We start from the raw sequence: 18,743 nt of genomic DNA on the forward strand, positions 1-18,743 counted from the left end.
ATAACATAGTATGGATGACCCTTGTGTTAAATTAGACCAGGACTTGTCAGAGCGCCCTTTAACATTGCATTCTCACATTTGAATTTAACAAACCGATTTCAATTTCCCAAACTTGCAAAAGTAAAAAAAATGACATCAGCAATCTCATCCATTTGATGGCAGTTCCTAAGAATTTGATTTTTTTTTTTTTTTTATAGGTTTGAACTGAAATGTGACATACTGAAAAACCAGGGTCCATGAGCAAAGGGAGTCTGCAGTGAGAAGCTCAAAAAGGGTAGGATGTTTTGAATATTGCAAATTTAATGGCTTGTTGCTAGGCAACCATACACCCCATGCTTGCACAAATTACTCTAAACGCAATTAGCCACAGACTCTTCATGCATGCAAAGTTTGCAGATTTTTCGCCATAGAGACAGAAAGTAGAGCAATAGTTACAACTGGATTCCCAAATAAAGCAAAGCTCAGTTGAACTCAAGCAGTCGACCTTCTTTTTTATGCCTTTTATTGTATACAGTGAGATACTGAAACAAAGAGTAGCGGAGAAAACAGTTGTTTTGCCAGTAACACAAACCTGTTAACAGTAACTGTGCACAAGGACTGCTAACATCCTTTGATAGATAATACTGTTACTCACTCGTACATTTGTTTCCTTCCCTTTTGAAATCATAAATAGCTTTTCATTACCCTATATGTCATTGATGTTCATTACCCCTATACTTTTTTTCTTTTTTTTTCTTCCATTTTATGATGGGTTTCCAAAAATATCCAGAGCAGAAGCAGTCTTTAGCGCGGAGGTGATGCCGTCCACCGTTGTTCTCACAGTTCACATTAATTTAGGTCCCAGTGCGATACGCCTTTTGCCAAAAGCAGTTGTACACATCTTGCCTGAATGCAGGTGGGAGTTTCTCTTATGAACATTTTTTATCAATTCTTCAATCCAAGAGTTTGCCCCATATATTTACGAGAATCGTCTAAAATTGGAATAAATATATCTCATCTGTTGTTTGCCATCCCTATAGTGAATATTAATGTCTCCAAGGAAAGTGCAGTCTTTCAAAGCATTAATGAAATTAATTTAGTAAAGAATGTAAAGGCGACTGAGCATATGACCTTCCAATAAATGGATTGAACAGAAAAGCACATTCAAATAAAACCGAAACACACACTTAAAGAGGAGATTTCATAAAAAAAAAAATAAAAAAAAACTTGTGGGCAAAATGTAACCTTCATATCACACATCCATCATAAATAAAACACAGTTGTGATTTCGTTCCACTGTAAAGACACTTTTACAAGGTACATTTGCTTTCCGACAAACGGGGAGCGCTTCAAAATCGAAACATAAACAGGGGTGATACTGTAACAAGCACACATTCTCGAGCTCCTTTTATTCAGTGTCAGATAAATAAAATCGCAGCATTTTAATGAAACGTCCGTGATCAAGGCAGAACATAACTTACTTGTCATGGTGAGGGGACAAAAATTAAACTTAAAATCGCTAAATAATGAGGTAAGGAGTTCGTTTGTGTAGTGCTTGACCTACTGAAATGGCTAATACCGCACAGTGCTCCTCTGAAACTGAACCCATGCCCTCATTCATACAACAAAAACAGGTTTATGGCACATTAGCAAATCAAACCAAACAAGTAAAAGGGCTCTGCAAATCCAGAGACCAAAACAAAGAAGAGATGAACAGGTAATAAAGTCAAAACACAAACACAATCCGCCTGTGACTCTACAGAACTCGGCCCCGTAGTCGAGCGAGGACAGGCGGGAGTTTCTTTTGGTATGACGTCAGATTCAGAGAAATATCGGAGCATGGTTTAAACAGCGAGGCACAGCCTTGCAGGGTCCTGACCGGCAGTCCTGGAGCGCTTGCCTCGTGTCGTGCCAGAGCAAAAAATTGTCTTAATACTGTTCCCTTTTACCGTATTCCCTCTTTTGTAACAGTGCAGCGTCCTGGAGAGCTCTTGGGCCGCTAGAGAGAATGCGGGGAGTCCCATTGTGACCCCTCCCAAGGGACTGAGCCTCCGGCCCAATGTGTCTGTGCCCGCATTCTCCACCATTATATATCATTTTTCCGCACAAAGGCGGAGCGCATACATGTGCGTGAAGCTCTACCAAACTTAAACGAACCAAAGATAACGTAACTATACTCCAAAGTAAAGTAGTACTGGAAGCAGCCGCTGTGGATGCACTCAGTCCTTTCCAGGTGGGCCTGTGTACTTCAACGCCCAGATCCTTTGGGTCGAAACTCAAAGGTGCAACATAAAGACAGCACAGGTTTAACTAAGCACAGGTTGGGCGAAGGGGAGCATGTGGTCGGACGCACTCGTATGTAGTGTGTGCAGTAATCGTCTTATTAGTTTTGCAGTTTAATGAGTTATTATACCATATAACACCATCCCCTGTCGTAGCCCCTTCTCGATGAGTGCCGGTTCTTTCCGTTTCACATTGAACACCCCAGCTTGTCCCAGCTGGGACCGTCCCCTCAGCCAGGAAGACAGACTTTTCCCGCAAACAGGAGCCCCACTATTGTGAAGAAGATGGAGAGGACGAACAGTACATAAGAGGAGCCCACCACTGTGTTGTTGGGTAATTTGTACGGTTGTCCTCCTACTTCATTGATGTAGAATCCTATTGGGAATATGAGGGCGGCCATACAAAACAAGATCACTGCAAAAGAGAAAGAAAGCAAGCGTTATTATCAGGACAAAAAGAAGCATTTACACAAATACAATAATTAGGACACATTAAGGGTGGGGTGGTTAAAAAATGCAGCAATTACCGGGAAAAGACAGCAATGGCTGGAAGAGACAAAAAATTTTTTGTCCATAGAATAAGGGAATTATACATTAAGAAAAACTGGTTTACATCAATATTTCCAATTTTTGACCAGCAGGGCGTAATTCACCAAAGCAGTGCCATATGGCTAATTCACAATGTATTCACAACTATTTTATTCCCGGTATAACATTAGGGAAGACGGTGAATGTCACAACGGTTTTAGTGTGTTTTGTATTTAGCCTTCAAGTTTCCTGTAGACTCAATCATTTCATGTTCCTTCTGTCTCTCACAAATTGCAAGTGTAAGAACATTAAGAAAGTCAATATTCAAATTTGTAGTCGATTATTTTCACTATTGACAATAATCGATTTTAGGGATTAGTTGTTGCAGCCCCACTTTAATAGTAGATTAACAAAAGTCCATTTTTTTTTTACTAAAATCCAGTTAAGCGTAACACCATGTACTAATTAGGTGGTATACTACAAGTGTCTAACAACAAACAATTTGTCTCTCCACAATAAAAGTGCTGAGATATGTGATATTGTGACATGAAAATTCACATTTGTACTGTTGGTGGCTGATCCCTTCCTCAAAAGTGGCACCATGAATGATAAACTGGGGCTGGGTGATAAACCAGATAATTTCAAGATCACAATTCAATTTATGTTGATCACGATGATAAGCTCTGGACACCTGATATGGATTACCATATAAGTCTATCACACAGCAGCCAGTCAGTGTATGGGAGCTGGCGAGGGAAACGACCGCAAAACTGAACCTTCCAAAGAGGAGGAAATTGTGTGTAAAAAAAAAAGAAAAGGTAACAAGGCAAATTATATGGAACTGATTCGGGTTTCTTAAAAAAAAAAATTAAAAAAAATTAAAAGCACAGGTTAAGGACTGGTTATTAAAAACATAACCGACCATAACATAACATGTCGGTTTTTACCGACAACAACCAGGTCGGTAAAAAAAACAACAACAACCAACAAAAAAACCCGCAAGCTGGAGACAAAAGTTACTCTTTTGTCAAGTTCTTTTTTAAAAGTTGAAGTTTTTAACTTGAACACCGTGTTTTTAGACCGCAGTGTCATGCGAGAGACTCTGCAAAACATGCGGGTGCGATGGTCATACACGTCCATCTAGCTGGTTTACACACAAAACAATGGAAAAGTAGCGCAGTGAAATTGAAAAACAAGTTGGGGCCAGATGGTGTGCAAAACATGTCGTCAGTCGGTTCCAACCAAGACGGGAAACGCATCAAACCTCTTCCATCCCAGCGACAACACCAAGAGCACGGAAATGCGGTCCATTTGTAATCTGTGTGGCATAATCAGTTCACATTTCGCTTTTCACTACAATTTCTACCTCAATCATTTCATAGCTGTAAAACCAGTGCATAGATTATTTATTTTTAACTTTATTTTATCTAACAGTGAACTTTGTTTTCATTTTTCTTACCTCTATCCTACTTTAAGTTAAAAGGCAACCAAACTCCTATTGTTTTAAGGCAGAAAAAGCATGTTTGCACAATTAAAAGTTTCTGTTTTTTTTTTTTAAGAAACGATATTCTAAAATGTAATTAATGAACCGTTTATGTTCAATATGGAAAACTTCAATCAATTTGGGGAAAACCATTTTTTATTTTTTTTTGCATATCGCCCAGCCCTATGATAAACCCTGCCTAAACTCTTCACCGTATGGATGCTCGACCCCTAATTATGATTGCAGAGGGGGGACGACATGTTGACAACAGCGAAGTCCAGGAATGTCTATTCCCAATCATTAACCCTTCAAACCCTATGGCGCCGTCACGTTTAAACCAGTCCTCCCCCCTGACCCCCTGATATCACTCAGCATGGGTTCACGTCAGCCTGGCAGAAAGGCTTTTAGCCAGAGAAAAACGGACACTGCTAATAGATGCCTGAGTGCAGTCTCGGCTCAATCTTGGTGCTCATATAAGCAAGATAATAGCATCTTTCAGCAGAACGCAGCGCTGCAATTAAACACCACGGCCCTGAGAGAAGAAGTGCACAGATCTGACTGAGGCTGTGCGTGTCGGCATTAAGCTTCTGCCTTTGAACAATTATTGCATAAAGCACTTTAGTCGGCCTCGGCTCTTAGACGCACACAAAGGAGTGGGTTAAGGAGATGAATGGTAACTAGGCTGTGGACAAAAGGTCAGCAAAGAGTAAAATAAGGCACTTCCAGCTGTGGTCTCCATTATGTTCACGCGGTTAAAAAAAGAACAACATGTTCCATGAAAAGAGGCGAGGTGCTTTTTTTCAGCACATATTATTTGAATGGATAGAGTAGAAATAGAAATAGAAAAAAGGCTTTGGCCCTGACACATTTATGTTTCTATAGCGGATCTGTCTTAAGAGTTTATTTCTGTTGTTGGATCGAAGGATACAGAAATGCATTTGGATTACCTACAATCTGGCGCCACAAAGCTTAATGATTCATTATTTATATTATAAGGGTACGTTTACACAACAACGATACGCTTAAAACGGAGAAGTTTTTCCTTTGAGTTTTCCGCGCACAGACGCCATTGTGAAGACGATCCCCATTCACACGGATCCATGAAAACGAATAACAAAAACGCTGTATTCTGCTGCCAGGCCAGTAGATGGCGATGAAACAATGTAGACTGAACACGTAATACGCATGTGCACGATGTCATCGTCTTCAGAGATTCGCGTTTTTGTTGTTTACACGGAGACCGTTTTCGAAAACTTGCACTTTGAAACACGTTTTCAAAATGCTGCGTTTTCAGGCGCCCGAAACGCCGCTGTCGTGTAAACAAACGCCTTCGTGTAAACAGTGCCCCTAAGTGTTAGCTTTGTGCAGTACTGTATACAGTTAACTCATACATGAACAAAAAAGAAACGTATTAATGTATTAACTAACATGAACTAACAATGAGCGATATATTTGTTACAGAATTTATTAATCTTTGTGGATGTTAGTTAATAATAAATACAATTAATACAATTAAAATTAATTAAATTAAAATACAGCTGTTCATTGTTCATGTTAGTTCACAGTGCAATAACTAATGTTAACAAATACAACCTTTGATTTTAATAACTTAGTAAATGTTGAAATTAATATTATCTAATGTTGAAGTATTGTTCATTCTTAGTTCTTGTTAACTAAGGTAATTAACTAATGTTTATCAATTAACCTTATTTTAAAGTGTTACCTTTTTTTTTTACATTACAGCCAATAACTGATTGAAATAATACACTATTCATATATAATTTTGCCTGTAATATCTCATATAGACTCATACACAAAATACTCTTATTCTAACAGTACGCCAGCCTTGAAACTCCAAATGAACCAATGTTACATCAACAACCTCAAAGCATGGGTTATGAAGGCTCTCTCTGTTTTACTTTCTTCTTATTTAATGTTGTCCAGCAGTGCATCCTGGTTAAGCCAGCAGTCTGAGCAGACAGAAGCTAATGTTTACGTCTGCCATATGCTGAAGCCACAGCTGTGGACCCGCCAGCAGACGCCGGGCCGCGAGCGTAACCTGGTGGAGCTGGGCGTGGTGCGCGGGACACAGGGGGCTTGTGTTCGTCACACAAAGCTGCTCTTTCAGGTTCGGGTGGCTTGAGGCCAGGGGCAGCTTTAGCCCAGACACCTGTGTTAACCCCACCTGGAGCCCAAACACTCCGCTTTAAACGGACTACACACAGGCCTTCCAACACTACAACGAGAACGTACATCAGATCTAAAACAAGCTTTTACAATATTTGTAGGTTATTTTTGCCATGCAGATTTGCAAGTCCAACTTACACCACATGTCTTAATATATTGGATACAATAATCGAAGGCTGTCCCCAGCTAAAGATGTTTCCAATGGACTACTAGTCGTTTGTTCAAGCCATTATTCGACTAATCACACTTAAAAAAAATAAAAAATTAATTACTTAAATCTATACTTAACCATAATGAGCCTTTTATAGACATAATGTGTAGCCTTTTCCGCACTCAAGAAACACGTATAAAGCTTGCCGCAAACCACCGGCAAAAGTACTGATTATGAATGTGTCGGAAAAAAATAGCAAGACGACATTTTGGTTGTTTTATAATAAACTAGTGTTTTCTGAGTCAGTGTCAGCTGTAAAGATGAGAATGACACTTTTCATACGGATTACATAATCAGAGAGTGTTTGTTTTCTACTTGAATTAGTTTGTTTAAAAGTGGATATTTCAAGCTTTCTATAGATATATCTCATGTCTGTGAGGCAAGTATTCGTTGAGTTTCGGTTCATTTTTGTGACACGCTATAGTTCACGGAGACCGAGACGGCAGAAAGCGCTTCCTGTTTGTTCTCTTTATTTTACAAAAGCAAGTTTTCTTTTTTGTTATTGTGAGTTTACACAAATAAAAGTAGACCCTTTATAGTTTACAATGATGTCTTACTCTTATCGGTCTGTCCAAAAATGTTGTATTTAAGATGTTTCCGCTGTTGTCGGGAAAAAGATGCATGTAATTGCGCCGGAGCATCCATGTCACGAAGCCTGCTATACTTTAGCTTCCACTCCCCGCACAAACACTGGAATATGTGCTTAACAATAGTGCACATTTATCTAGATTAACGTTAGAGCAAGCGGCCAACTTAAGTTGCTACTACTTGCATGTTTCAAATGATAAGCCATATTTGAGGTCGATGGATGATATATCGGCCACCATATCGGTATCGGCTGATATCGGTTCATTTTAATTTGTTAACGTTATCGGCCCAATAAGAAAATGTTTCCGATCTATTAAAGCCGATAAATTATGTATTATTTCCTTCAGCTGAGACATATCAGATGCGCACTGTTCAACATGATTATTTTTGATTATGAATTGCTTGAAATATGATTGGATGTCCTGCCCGACACACTGTAATTACCACAAGACCCGCCGCCGTTAACGATCTGACTGTGACTTCACCACTTCCTAAACCGACTAATAAAGCTTTGGTCAATGAAGCCTCTTCTCGTCGACTAACGTTTAGTCGAATATTAGTGGGCGGTCCAACAATATTCACCATTTTTGTTACAAATCATGTTAATTGTTTCTCATTATGACAATTTTGTAAATACAGGTGAGATTTTACAGCTTTGTTTTGAGCAGAAATGCCAATTGTTTAGTCATGTCCATGAGTGTCACTGCTGCTGACGTAAAACACTGGTACTTTTAAAATATTCAGTGTTTCTTCTTTTTTTCCTTCTCTAATTGAAATGTTTCAAACAAAACATGGCTGGGAATATTGGGAATATGTGCTCAATATCCCTCCACATCCTGTTAGTCTTTAAAATCCCTTTAAAATATCAACAGTCAAGTTCCTTCTTTCAGGAAGTGACATTATTTTTTTTGGTGGGAACTGGTGATTTGTCAGGTTTTGTGGTATTAGTTGGTTTGTCACACTTTAAAATAAATCGATAAAATTACAGAAATATAATGGTAAACATTCATGTTTTCCCTACATTAAAAAAACAAAAAACAAAAAACAGCGAAAAGATAGAGATCAGAGATCATATCTGGAGAGTTTTCAACCATTAGCACCATTACGAAATATCTGTGTTTTGTGGCGTAGCAATCCTGCGCTATTAAGCTAAACCACCAGTCTTCAAACATGACCCCGATGAAGGAGGTTATGATCCCAGCCTGTGGAGCTGTTCTAGTTAAGGAGCTGTTGCTCTTTTAAACGCCATAACTACCGCCCACACACACACACACAGCGATAGAAAAAGACAAGTGACTCACCGAGGTTCAGAGACGCTAAGCGGAGCCTGGACAATTGGGACTATTTCTTTCCTGTTACCACGGCAACCGTGCCACAACGCATGCGAATCTCAGCGAAAACGACTTTCAACAGCATCTCTCTGCCAAAAGACCCTTTCATAATCACACTGTACTTGGCTATTGTGACACACTAGAGAGCCGATTATACATTTCGGGCTTTTGATTGCACAACAGAGACGACAGAGATAATCAGGAGCTAATCTGAAGTTCTGTGCCCAATTAAAAATAGCTTTTGTTTAACACACTCAACAATAGCTCAAAGCATCCGGGCGTGTTCAGGAGAGGTATGCGTTTACCTCAGATGGTTTTTGTTTTCTTAATTTGGCAGGCAATTAAATGGTGATCAAAATTGTATAGACTTGGGACTGAAGGAGTAACTGGAGCCACATCTCGAATATCACAGAGACTCGGGGTGGGAACCTCTGAACAACAGCGTGCTTTAGTCCCACCCACTTTTTATAGTGGCATTGCGTTGCTTTGTCATATTTTTTTCCTTTAATTTTTCCCATAGGTATAAAAAAAAATACAGATTATAATAATAATAATATATTTATTTTTTTCTTCTTTTTTTTAACAATCCTATGGGAAAAATGGAAGGAAAAAATTTATATTTATATTTTTACTACTAAATATATTACTACTATATTTTTTTTTTTTGGGAGGGGATTTATATATATATATATTTTTTAGTAGTATTATAAGCCATGAAACAAGCAGCTACAAGGCGAACCACAACATTACAAACTTATTTGAAACAAAAAATAATGTGAAAACACTTAGTGAACTTTGCTCAGGGAAAGAACTAATCCAAAGAATCACTTCTAATGACAAATGAATTAAAAGATGGCAAAAAAAAAAAAGTTTATTGCAAAATACACATATTGAAGTATTTTGACCGCATCGCTAGACAGACTCGGTTACCTACTTTGCAGTGCATAATGGGAGTGGGCGGAGCTAAACGGCTCTTTTGCTGCAACTTGCTCGCTGTGACTCCGATTGGTGGAATTTTCTGTGCAGTATCATGGTTAATTTATTTATTTTATGGTAATTCATGTTTTTTCTTTTTTTTTTTTTTCATCAATTCATTCTCACAGAAACATCCAACCCTTCAATCTATCAAAAAAAAATCCTAAAATTGCTCTTTTCTGCAATATACGGCTTATTACGGTAATTCCATGCTTTCTGTCTGCAAATGACAGCAGCTTTTCATTCATGATTTTTTCTGGGTTTTACTCAATAAAAATCAGTACATTTATTCCATCTGTCTATTTAAATTATATTTACAAACTCGCTACACACAGTAATGGTCAATAACTGTCATTTTTGAAAGAAAAAAATGACACCATGCACTTGAAAATAGCACATTGTAGTTAAAAAGGGTGAAAACGACCTATTTTAGCCCCAGGTTCTAAAGGGTTAAACAATTATTCTAAAAATAATAATAATAATAATAATATACCATTGATTAATGACCTCAAAACTCATAGCAGGTCTGTCTTTAAAGTGTAATAAGTAGTTATTGTTAAAAAACTATTTCTCTAGAGTTTTTCCTTCTGGAACCAGAATGTTACACTCTATAAGCAACAGCCTAGATACGCCCTAGCAACCACACAGCAAAGTTCTAAAAACCCTGCCAACACCCTAGTGACCACATGTCCTAAAAAAAAAACTTTCCGAACACCTTAGCAACAGCAATTCGGCTTGGCGACGTTATATTAAGGTGATGAATCTGCGGCACTGTTAACTATAGCCATTTCCCACTTTACCATTGAATGCCTCGTATCCTGAGAGGAAGTTTAAATCGAAGGGTTTCTTTATAGGATACACACGGGATCTGTAAACCAGCTTGAAGAACAGAGGGAAGAAAGTTAATAGTGTCTCCAGTGAGCGAACACAACAGATGCTCCACACATGCTGGACAGACACACAACGCCTCGAGCCCAAACCACAGAGATCATCTATCTCACTGCCTGCTCGTGTACGTCGGGCGCTGTTACACGGATTCCCCACAGCTGGGAACCGACACCGCATTTGATAGGGTAAAACTAATATTGTGTCAAGTGCATGTGTCTAGGAAATAATCCATACTACTACTTTAGCAATGGAAAGTCTATACACATTTCCAGCTTTCTCTACAGAACCATTTGTAGAGACTCCTGTGTCGTTATTTTAATTAATGTTATTTATGTCGGTCTACTATGACCGATTACAAAAAAAAAGTCTTTGGACACGTTTCGATGTGCAAACTCAGCGTAAAGAGCATGCGTAGCTGGGAAAAAGTGAGCAGTCAGACATTTCAATATTGGGAAAGTGTTCGTTGAAGACAATTTTTTTTAGCAATTCTGTGGCCAGTTGCATAAACTGTTCAGACTAGTCTTACAAGTTAGTCCTCCAATTTTATTCTTTAAGACTGTTAATAACTTTTTAAAGTCAGTAACATAAAAACGTAGATTGGTCTAATTTGACACCGAACAGTAAGACTGATAACCCCTAACTAACTTCTACTTGATCATGCTAGTTCTTAAGACACAGTCTTAACATAATGGCTATGTTTGTGCAACTGGCCTGATTCATATTGATATCCAATGTTGACGATAGTCGATATACAGTAATGGCCTAAACTGATGTCCATAGGGGATATATATATATATATATTTTTTTTTTTTTTTTTTTGACCCCCTACAAGTTCAATTAAAGTACAAAAATATGAGGATTTTCAAACTTATAGGGTCATTTTATATATACATGTATATAAATAAATAAATACTTTTTTTAATTATTATTTATTTATTTTTTAAATATGAGGGAAAACAAAACCCTACACTTGTTTAAGGTATTTATCTATCAAAATTGTTTGGCAAAATAGGCTGCAGGTTTTTTTATTTTTTTTTATGCAAATATAAAATACATAAATAAAAATAAAAAAGCTCACAGGAAAAAAAAAGAAGCATAGATTCACTACAACATAATCAGTTAATAATATTTAGTTGTTGGTTTTTTTCTTGTTTTTTGCATGCGATCACAATTTCTTTGCCTGGCCAAAATTTATGTCTGCACAATTTGGCATGTTTCATTGTGTCAAAAATAAAACAATTGACTCCAAGCACAACAATTTTATTTTTTATCTTTTTAAAATATCTCATCATTTTTTTGAAGGAGTTACACCGCACTCACGATCACCAAGGTGCCAGACAAACAAGACTGAAGATCTCAAAAAATAAACTTGGTTTAATCAAGCTTGGTGATTAAACACAGTTTATTTTTTGAAAATATCTCATAAAATATCTCTTCTATACCAGAGAGTCCTGCAATCAAAAAATAAACAAAAACAAAAAGCATGCTTACAAAATCTTTAACAAATTTGAAATAATATTTGAATGAAGGGGTAAAGATGTCGATTTTGGCATTTGCTCTAGAATAATAAAAAAATATTTTACCCATAGAAATTTTACTACTTTCTTTTACCACTTTTATTAAATTAACATGAAAATGTAACAATATGAAAAAACAAAGATTGCAAAATAGTAATTCACTGTAATTCACATACTACATTTTACACTTGTGCAACTGGGGTAAATTATGCAAGTGTTTCACAAGTTTTTAGATAAGATCTATCAACGGTTTCTGTTTTAAGAGATGCTCAGTGGAGTGACACCATGTTCCCACAGGCACTAACAACTCGTTCAAACTGGGAACTAGCCGCTGGAACCATAGGCTGTAAACAAACATGGACGTAGTGTGCGTGGCGTCACCCGTTTCTGAAGAGCATTTTTTAAGCCCAAAGTGGGCGGAGCCGGCCGTCGCCATCTTGGCTGCGCTATCGGACAGACGAAAATGGGTAAAGAGGCGGAGTAGCTGAGGTGACGTGACGCTAACAGACAAACGGCTAGTAGTGACATCATCTTTGGCACATTAATCTGAATTTTTTAACAATACTCTGTAATTGTACATTGATTATTCAATTATCGCGATAATGTTGCTAATATCCGATATTTATCGCCCAGCTCTAATCACTGAACATCTGTGGTGGGCGGGTCAGAAACAGGCGAGAGGAAAACAGACTCGAACATGAGACGTGTCACTCACTTCCTGTGAAGGCGATCCACCTGGCGTATTTGGTGGCTTCCCGACGCCAGTGCGAGGCCACGAGCAGGCCACAGGTGACGGTGAGGGAGATGATGCCCATGATGATGAAGAAGAGCGTGGTGACCCACTCCGGGGGCAGTCGGGGGGGGATGCAGGTTCGGTCTCGGCCGTGGATCGTCTGACACTGACGCACCAGCCCCACCGTAAGAGCTCCTGCAATCACACACACAACGTCAATCACAAGCGTGCCTACATTCAACCACGAAAATCACTCTTTATCAGGGTGTTTAGTAGTGCTGGCCGGTTTACCGGTTCATATACCAAATACCAGTGTTTATTTTTGTATTGATATGAATTTTTAATATACCGCAATACCGGTGTATGTCACTTAAACAACGTTGGGAACGCGGCGCGACACTGTTTGAGAGGGGTCGCTTTTCACTGTGGCGGTGCACATCTGTATGTTTTACTAAGCCTGACGGTGAAGATGGATTGGTTAAACTATAATTGATAGCTGTCAAATTATGTTACAGTGTTTCCCATTCATTGGTTCACAATATCAACACAGCCTTTTGGAAAATCTATTTGTGGTTGGCATTGATATCGTTGAATAAACACGAAAGTCACGTTTCAAAGTCAAAACGCGGCGCGGGTGTGTTTATATGAATGTATCTGAAGTGAACTGACGGTCTTTAGAAAAGTTTCGATGTTATTTTCATTGAATCTTTCTTAATCTTTCCTGATAAAGCAGCGTTTATGAGCGCACCGCTGCTTTGTGTAAAGCCGTTACCGGGGAAACCGCGTTGTATACAACTGTTACCGGGGAAACCGCTGTTTGCTGCTAAAGAAAGCGCCTCTTTGTAAACAGCATCATTTTCTGGGGCCTTGCAAACTTGTATTAATACTTATTTTTCTACAATATTCACTCATGACAGTAAAATAGGGGATTCTAAGTCAATCCACTGCAGTATTTCCTCTCTCACTCAGTAGAAAATGTGGTTAACACCCAGTGATGCTTAAAAAAATAATAATAAAAAAATACTGTCATATACTGTGAAACTGGTATAATTTTGAAAAATAACGTGATATGGACTTTTGGTCATGCCGTCCAGCACTAGTGTTTAGCTAGGGACTTAACTATAACACGACACACCAGAGAAAAACAACAACAACAACAACAACAACATATCCGTGGAGTACAAAGTTCAGAAAAACACACTGCACCTGTCAAGCAGACGCAGATCCCGGAGGCTGTGCTCAAGCACACCGCACTTTCAAGGCTGACATTTACATGGATTTATCATACATTTACTGCCTGAACAGCTGAAAAGTGCTGAATGCACACTGTGGTCGCTAGTATATGTCTGTACCGTTCAAATTTTAGTACCGCAATTTAAGTGCTGGTATACTACGCAACCCTACATTACACTCGAGGTCGGTCCTCCCAGCCGGCGAGATCCTCAACGCCAGCTTTACAGCCAGATCTCACACACACACACACAGCTTAACCTGAGAGAGACTGTGTGTGAACCTGTACGGCTCAGTCACCCAATCCAGTTAAGACTATACGCCAGGTTTAATGTGTTAGGACCAGAAATCAAATCAAGCCCGCAAATTATCGGCTGAAAATGCCATTTTCCTTTTTTGGCCGAAAGAAAAGAAAGACCGAAAATATGCCGATATTGATATGAATATATAGATATTCAATATTTTAATATAGGCCCATTTTCTGTCCAATTTTACTTTAGTTAAATAAAAGTTTGGTTATTTTGGCTTGTATTTTTTTTATTCTGATTCATAAACTTATTGTGTAAAAAAAAGAAAAAGAAAAAAAGTCTTTAAGAAAGTATTTAAAAATAAGACATTATTATTTTTTTTCTTTTATTTTTTTCATTTTCGCCTCCGGTCCAGAATTTTTTTTTTTTTTATTGGCTATATTTGTTTTTCCAGTTGTGTATGTAGATGTGATACCTTTTTTATAAAGCCAATATTAACATCTCAGTGATTGTTCGGGCAATTGATTCCCAAAGACGATCAACCAGGGAGAATCCCAGCTGAAGTCACACTGACCCAACAACAACAACTGTTGGGTTCTGGTGGGTCAGCGCATTAACCCAGTTTTCACAGACTGAACATTCAATGCGGACTCTTTTCACATCTCCAGGTTTCTCAGAAGCCGTCAGTCGATGGGAAACTCCTATAGTGATGAATGAGAGGCTGCAGCAAATATGATCCTCGCGTTCCCATTTGCTCCAATAGCAAAAGAAAAAAGTCATTCCCATGAGTCAGAAGAAGAGAAGAGGTCTGTGAAAGGGGTCCATTGGTGTTTGTCGAGTCTGGCGTTAGTTACTGTCAACAGTGGGGTTTAATGAATTCACCATTACACATTAGCAGTTTTATATTAAGAGATATTCACTTTCAGTGGACTCAGATGAAGTCAGTTCACAGTACTATCAGTATTAATACTAGTTTTTAACTGTTTGAAGCAATCGGTTTCCCAAATGATACGAGTTACCTTCCATGGTAACTGGTCAAACACCTGGAGCAGAAATAACTGTGAATTGTGAATTGAGGAAAAGTACACATGGGATAAAAGAGTCAGAGTCAGACTTCAGCTGCAGATTTAATATTTCTAAGACGGCAAAACAACTAAAACTCTTTTCCTACACTTTATGGATCATCTTAAATGTGTAAAAATACCACAGGCACTGCTCTACTGTACAAACATTTACACAATATGAACACGGTGAATGCATTCATTGCTTTACCAAACATTAACAATAATGGCATATATAGTAAAGCTTCTTGTCTATGAAAAATGGTTTCATTTGTCAACTGCCTTCTTTCAGAGACGAACAACTACACGTACCGACCTGTCTGTTGCAGTGTGAGCCGGTCTAAACACGTACGGTATGTTATTCATGTTTGAACAGTGTTAATTCAGCCCTGTGTTGAAGTCTATGTTTAGGTCGATAACAACACAAACTTGGCAGAACACGTTAAACATTAAAAAAAACATTTTTTATCATGCGTGAGTGATGAGTTTGATGAACAGGTGTGTTAATTTCAGATTAAAGCAATACAATAAAATAATACCTAATTTAACTAATAAAGTTACACCACAACTTTTATGTAGAGTATTATGTTACATCTTGTGTTAGAAAGTTACAGATCGGATAGCTTTTGTTAAAACGCTTCCATTTACACTTGGCATTGGCAACATACCAGTGTCTCCGCAAAATGAATATAAATATAATCTTACGATTATATGAATAATGAATACAAATGTGATCTTGCTGAGGAGATGCTCAGCCGTTACACACACACTCTCGCATGTTTATGTTTTATGAAGAATCAAAGATCCGCACACGAAAATTACCAGAGGCAACAACTAAAGTGCAACAAAAAAAGCGCAAGTTGCGCAAAATGTTTTAGGGTTCAACCCTTCATCAGTGCGATGCGTTTCCTGCGGGAATTTACATACTTATTACCGCAAACAATGTAATACGCCGGAATCTGACTTTATCCCATAGAAAAATATTTACATAAAAAGGCTAGTCTACATAATTATACTTGCATTTCACAACAACTACGTCAGTGTTTCCCCTACAATGTATTAGGCAGCGGCGCAGCGCCGCCGCTGGATTTTCAGCGCCGCTGCAAAATCTTCACATGATCAGTAATATCACGACATTCACTTACACACCTAAAAACACTGAAACATGGCGACCGGCGGCGCTGCTAATGTGATGGCTCTGAATCCACTTGTTGACAAGGAAAGAGCAAATGGAAATATTTTTGATTAGGCTAATGTCACGTTGCCATAAGGGGCCGTTCACTTCACATTCACATGCAAATATTTCAAATGTGGGCGCGCGGCAAGCGCGCTCATATAGAAGCGACGCGACGCGGCGCGCTCGTTTTCTCAGGCGCGCCTCTCTTCATGGTTCGTGTGTGTGTGTCGGCGCACTGCGCTCTCTGCTCAATGTTCCGCTCCGTCTTTGCGCTGCGCGTTCTGCTCCTTAACGGCCCAAACGCTCCAATCATGTTGGCTACCGATCACGCACTGGAAAATTAAAATCCGCTCAAATAACGTGACATTTCTCAGTAGTAGACTTCTGTTTGCTGAGCTGGTATAGCCATGCTGGCCAACAATGGTAAAATGTGTATGACTATACTTTATTTTGATAATTAGTCAGTTGCATAGGACTGAATGAAGAATAATATATTGGTGTTTTATATTATAATATAGGGCTATTTTCTGTCCAATTTGTGTGGACATTTTTCTTTTTTTTCCCCTTTTTTGTGTGTTTAATTTAATTAGTGATTCTACATTTAAATATGGATGATTACAAGTTTGGGGGAAATGCGATTAATCACAGCATTTTTATTACATTACCGTTTCTTACATTTGAGCCCCTGCCCCTGATGAACTCTTTGCACGTCCCTGGATGTTAGTGAAGTAAAATAGGCTATGCAAGCTAGTCACCTTTTAAACTAATGAAAAGTTTCATTTGGATTTTAATGTTCAAAATGTCTACAGGATAATATAAATGAAAGTACTGGTTACATGATGATGTATCTAAGTGCTAAAGTGTGTTACAGAAAAAAAGATCAGTAGTGCAGGTAAGGTGGAAAGAGTTTCATTTTTCCACTATCAATTTCTACCTTACAGCTGAAAATTAACACAAAAGAAAAACAAATAACAATAATCCTGTCCTAATCCTGTTTGTGACCAGTTCAAGGTACGTGCTGCAATAATCATGCCTTCTGTTGATGGTATGTCAAATTTGTATGTCTCAAAATGTCCATTTCTATCCACAAAACTTGCCAGAAATCATGGTTTAAGGGGTAATAAAAAATTAAAAAAATCTTACAGGGGTGCATGCCCCCGGACCCCCCGCGAGCGGCTTGGTAACAACCTCCGGCACGTAACAGCACCGCTGCTGGAAAAATGTATAGGGGAAACACTGTACGTCATCTATTCAAAGCTTTGACAAATCTAAAAACCGGACCATTAATATATTCTCATTCCCATTATTGGGAATATCACAAAAAAAACACCATAACCATACATTACCTACACACACACATAAAGATCAATCAACATTTATAGAAAACTATTGAGTTAATTCCTCATTAATGCCCAAAGGATACTGACATTTTAGGCCACTTACACACTCAACTCACTTACACAAGTCTATTGAAGACGCCATTATGTCTACATTTAGGCTGAAGGTTTTGAGAACATAATGTACATGAAACATGCCATCAAATGAACTCAACATTTATTTATAAAGCACTTTCAAACCATAAGAATGGACCAAAGTGCCGTACAGAGATACAAATAAAATCATTAAAAATATCAGAATGACACCAATATAAATCACACAGTGAAATCACGCGCATTCATCCGACCCAATCAAATGCCAAACGTCTGATAATATAAATAACTCTTTAAGTCTCTTTTTAAAAATGTCCATAGTTGACGAAGATGAATAGCGGCAAGGCATTTCAAAAGTGTACGATCGCCACTTCACCTTAAACGAGACCGTTAGGAGCAAGTTCTGAGAAGAGCGAAGACGACGCAGAGATCGGAGACAGCAAGTCCTTCACATACACACAAAAGCAAGCTCACACTGTACGTCTGTGAAGGCCAAGAGCAGGTCTAGAGACGATGTAAGTGGACTTAAAAACACATCACTGAACCAGAGGTCACATACAGGAAGAATTCACATTACGCCCTGGAAAACAGGCAGTGGATTGAGGAGAATCCACCAGGAAAACATCCTGGACATGGAAGAACAGAGGAAATCCTGTCCTGTACTCCACTCACAGGGAACATGATAACAACCCAGCGCCTCTCCTAGTTAGACAATGCTTTGAAGCTTGAAGCATTTCAGCTACGCTGACTGAAGTGGTCCTCGTGTACGGCCCATTACTGAGACGCTTTGATTCTGCATCAAGAATTGTGCCGTTACACTGGAAACATGCGTGTGTGTACAGCATTCAAAAGCAGTGTGTTAGTCAGACAGCACAAGTTGTTGAAAAGAGAGACA

At 38.5% G+C, this 18,743-nt stretch overlaps 1 protein-coding gene across 1 annotated transcript in view; it reads right to left on the reverse strand.

Annotated features, from left to right (window-relative positions):
• Positions 1 to 485: 485 nt before the first annotated feature.
• Positions 486 to 18,743, reverse strand: part of mosmoa (modulator of smoothened a) — a 42,086-nt gene continuing 23,828 nt past the window's right edge. Inside the window, exons 2-3 of the mRNA XM_082187479.1 lie at positions 12,685 to 12,897; positions 486 to 2,676 (exon numbers count right to left, since the gene is read on the reverse strand). Of these exons, the coding sequence (XP_082043605.1) occupies positions 2,492 to 2,676; positions 12,685 to 12,897 (398 nt within the window). The 3' untranslated portion in view covers positions 486 to 2,491. The remainder of the gene's footprint in view (positions 2,677 to 12,684; positions 12,898 to 18,743) is intronic.

The sequence above is a fragment of the Leuciscus leuciscus genome, assembly GCF_965113295.1.
Source record: "Leuciscus leuciscus genome assembly, chromosome: 1".
Classification (NCBI taxonomy): domain Eukaryota; kingdom Metazoa; phylum Chordata; class Actinopteri; order Cypriniformes; family Leuciscidae; genus Leuciscus; species Leuciscus leuciscus.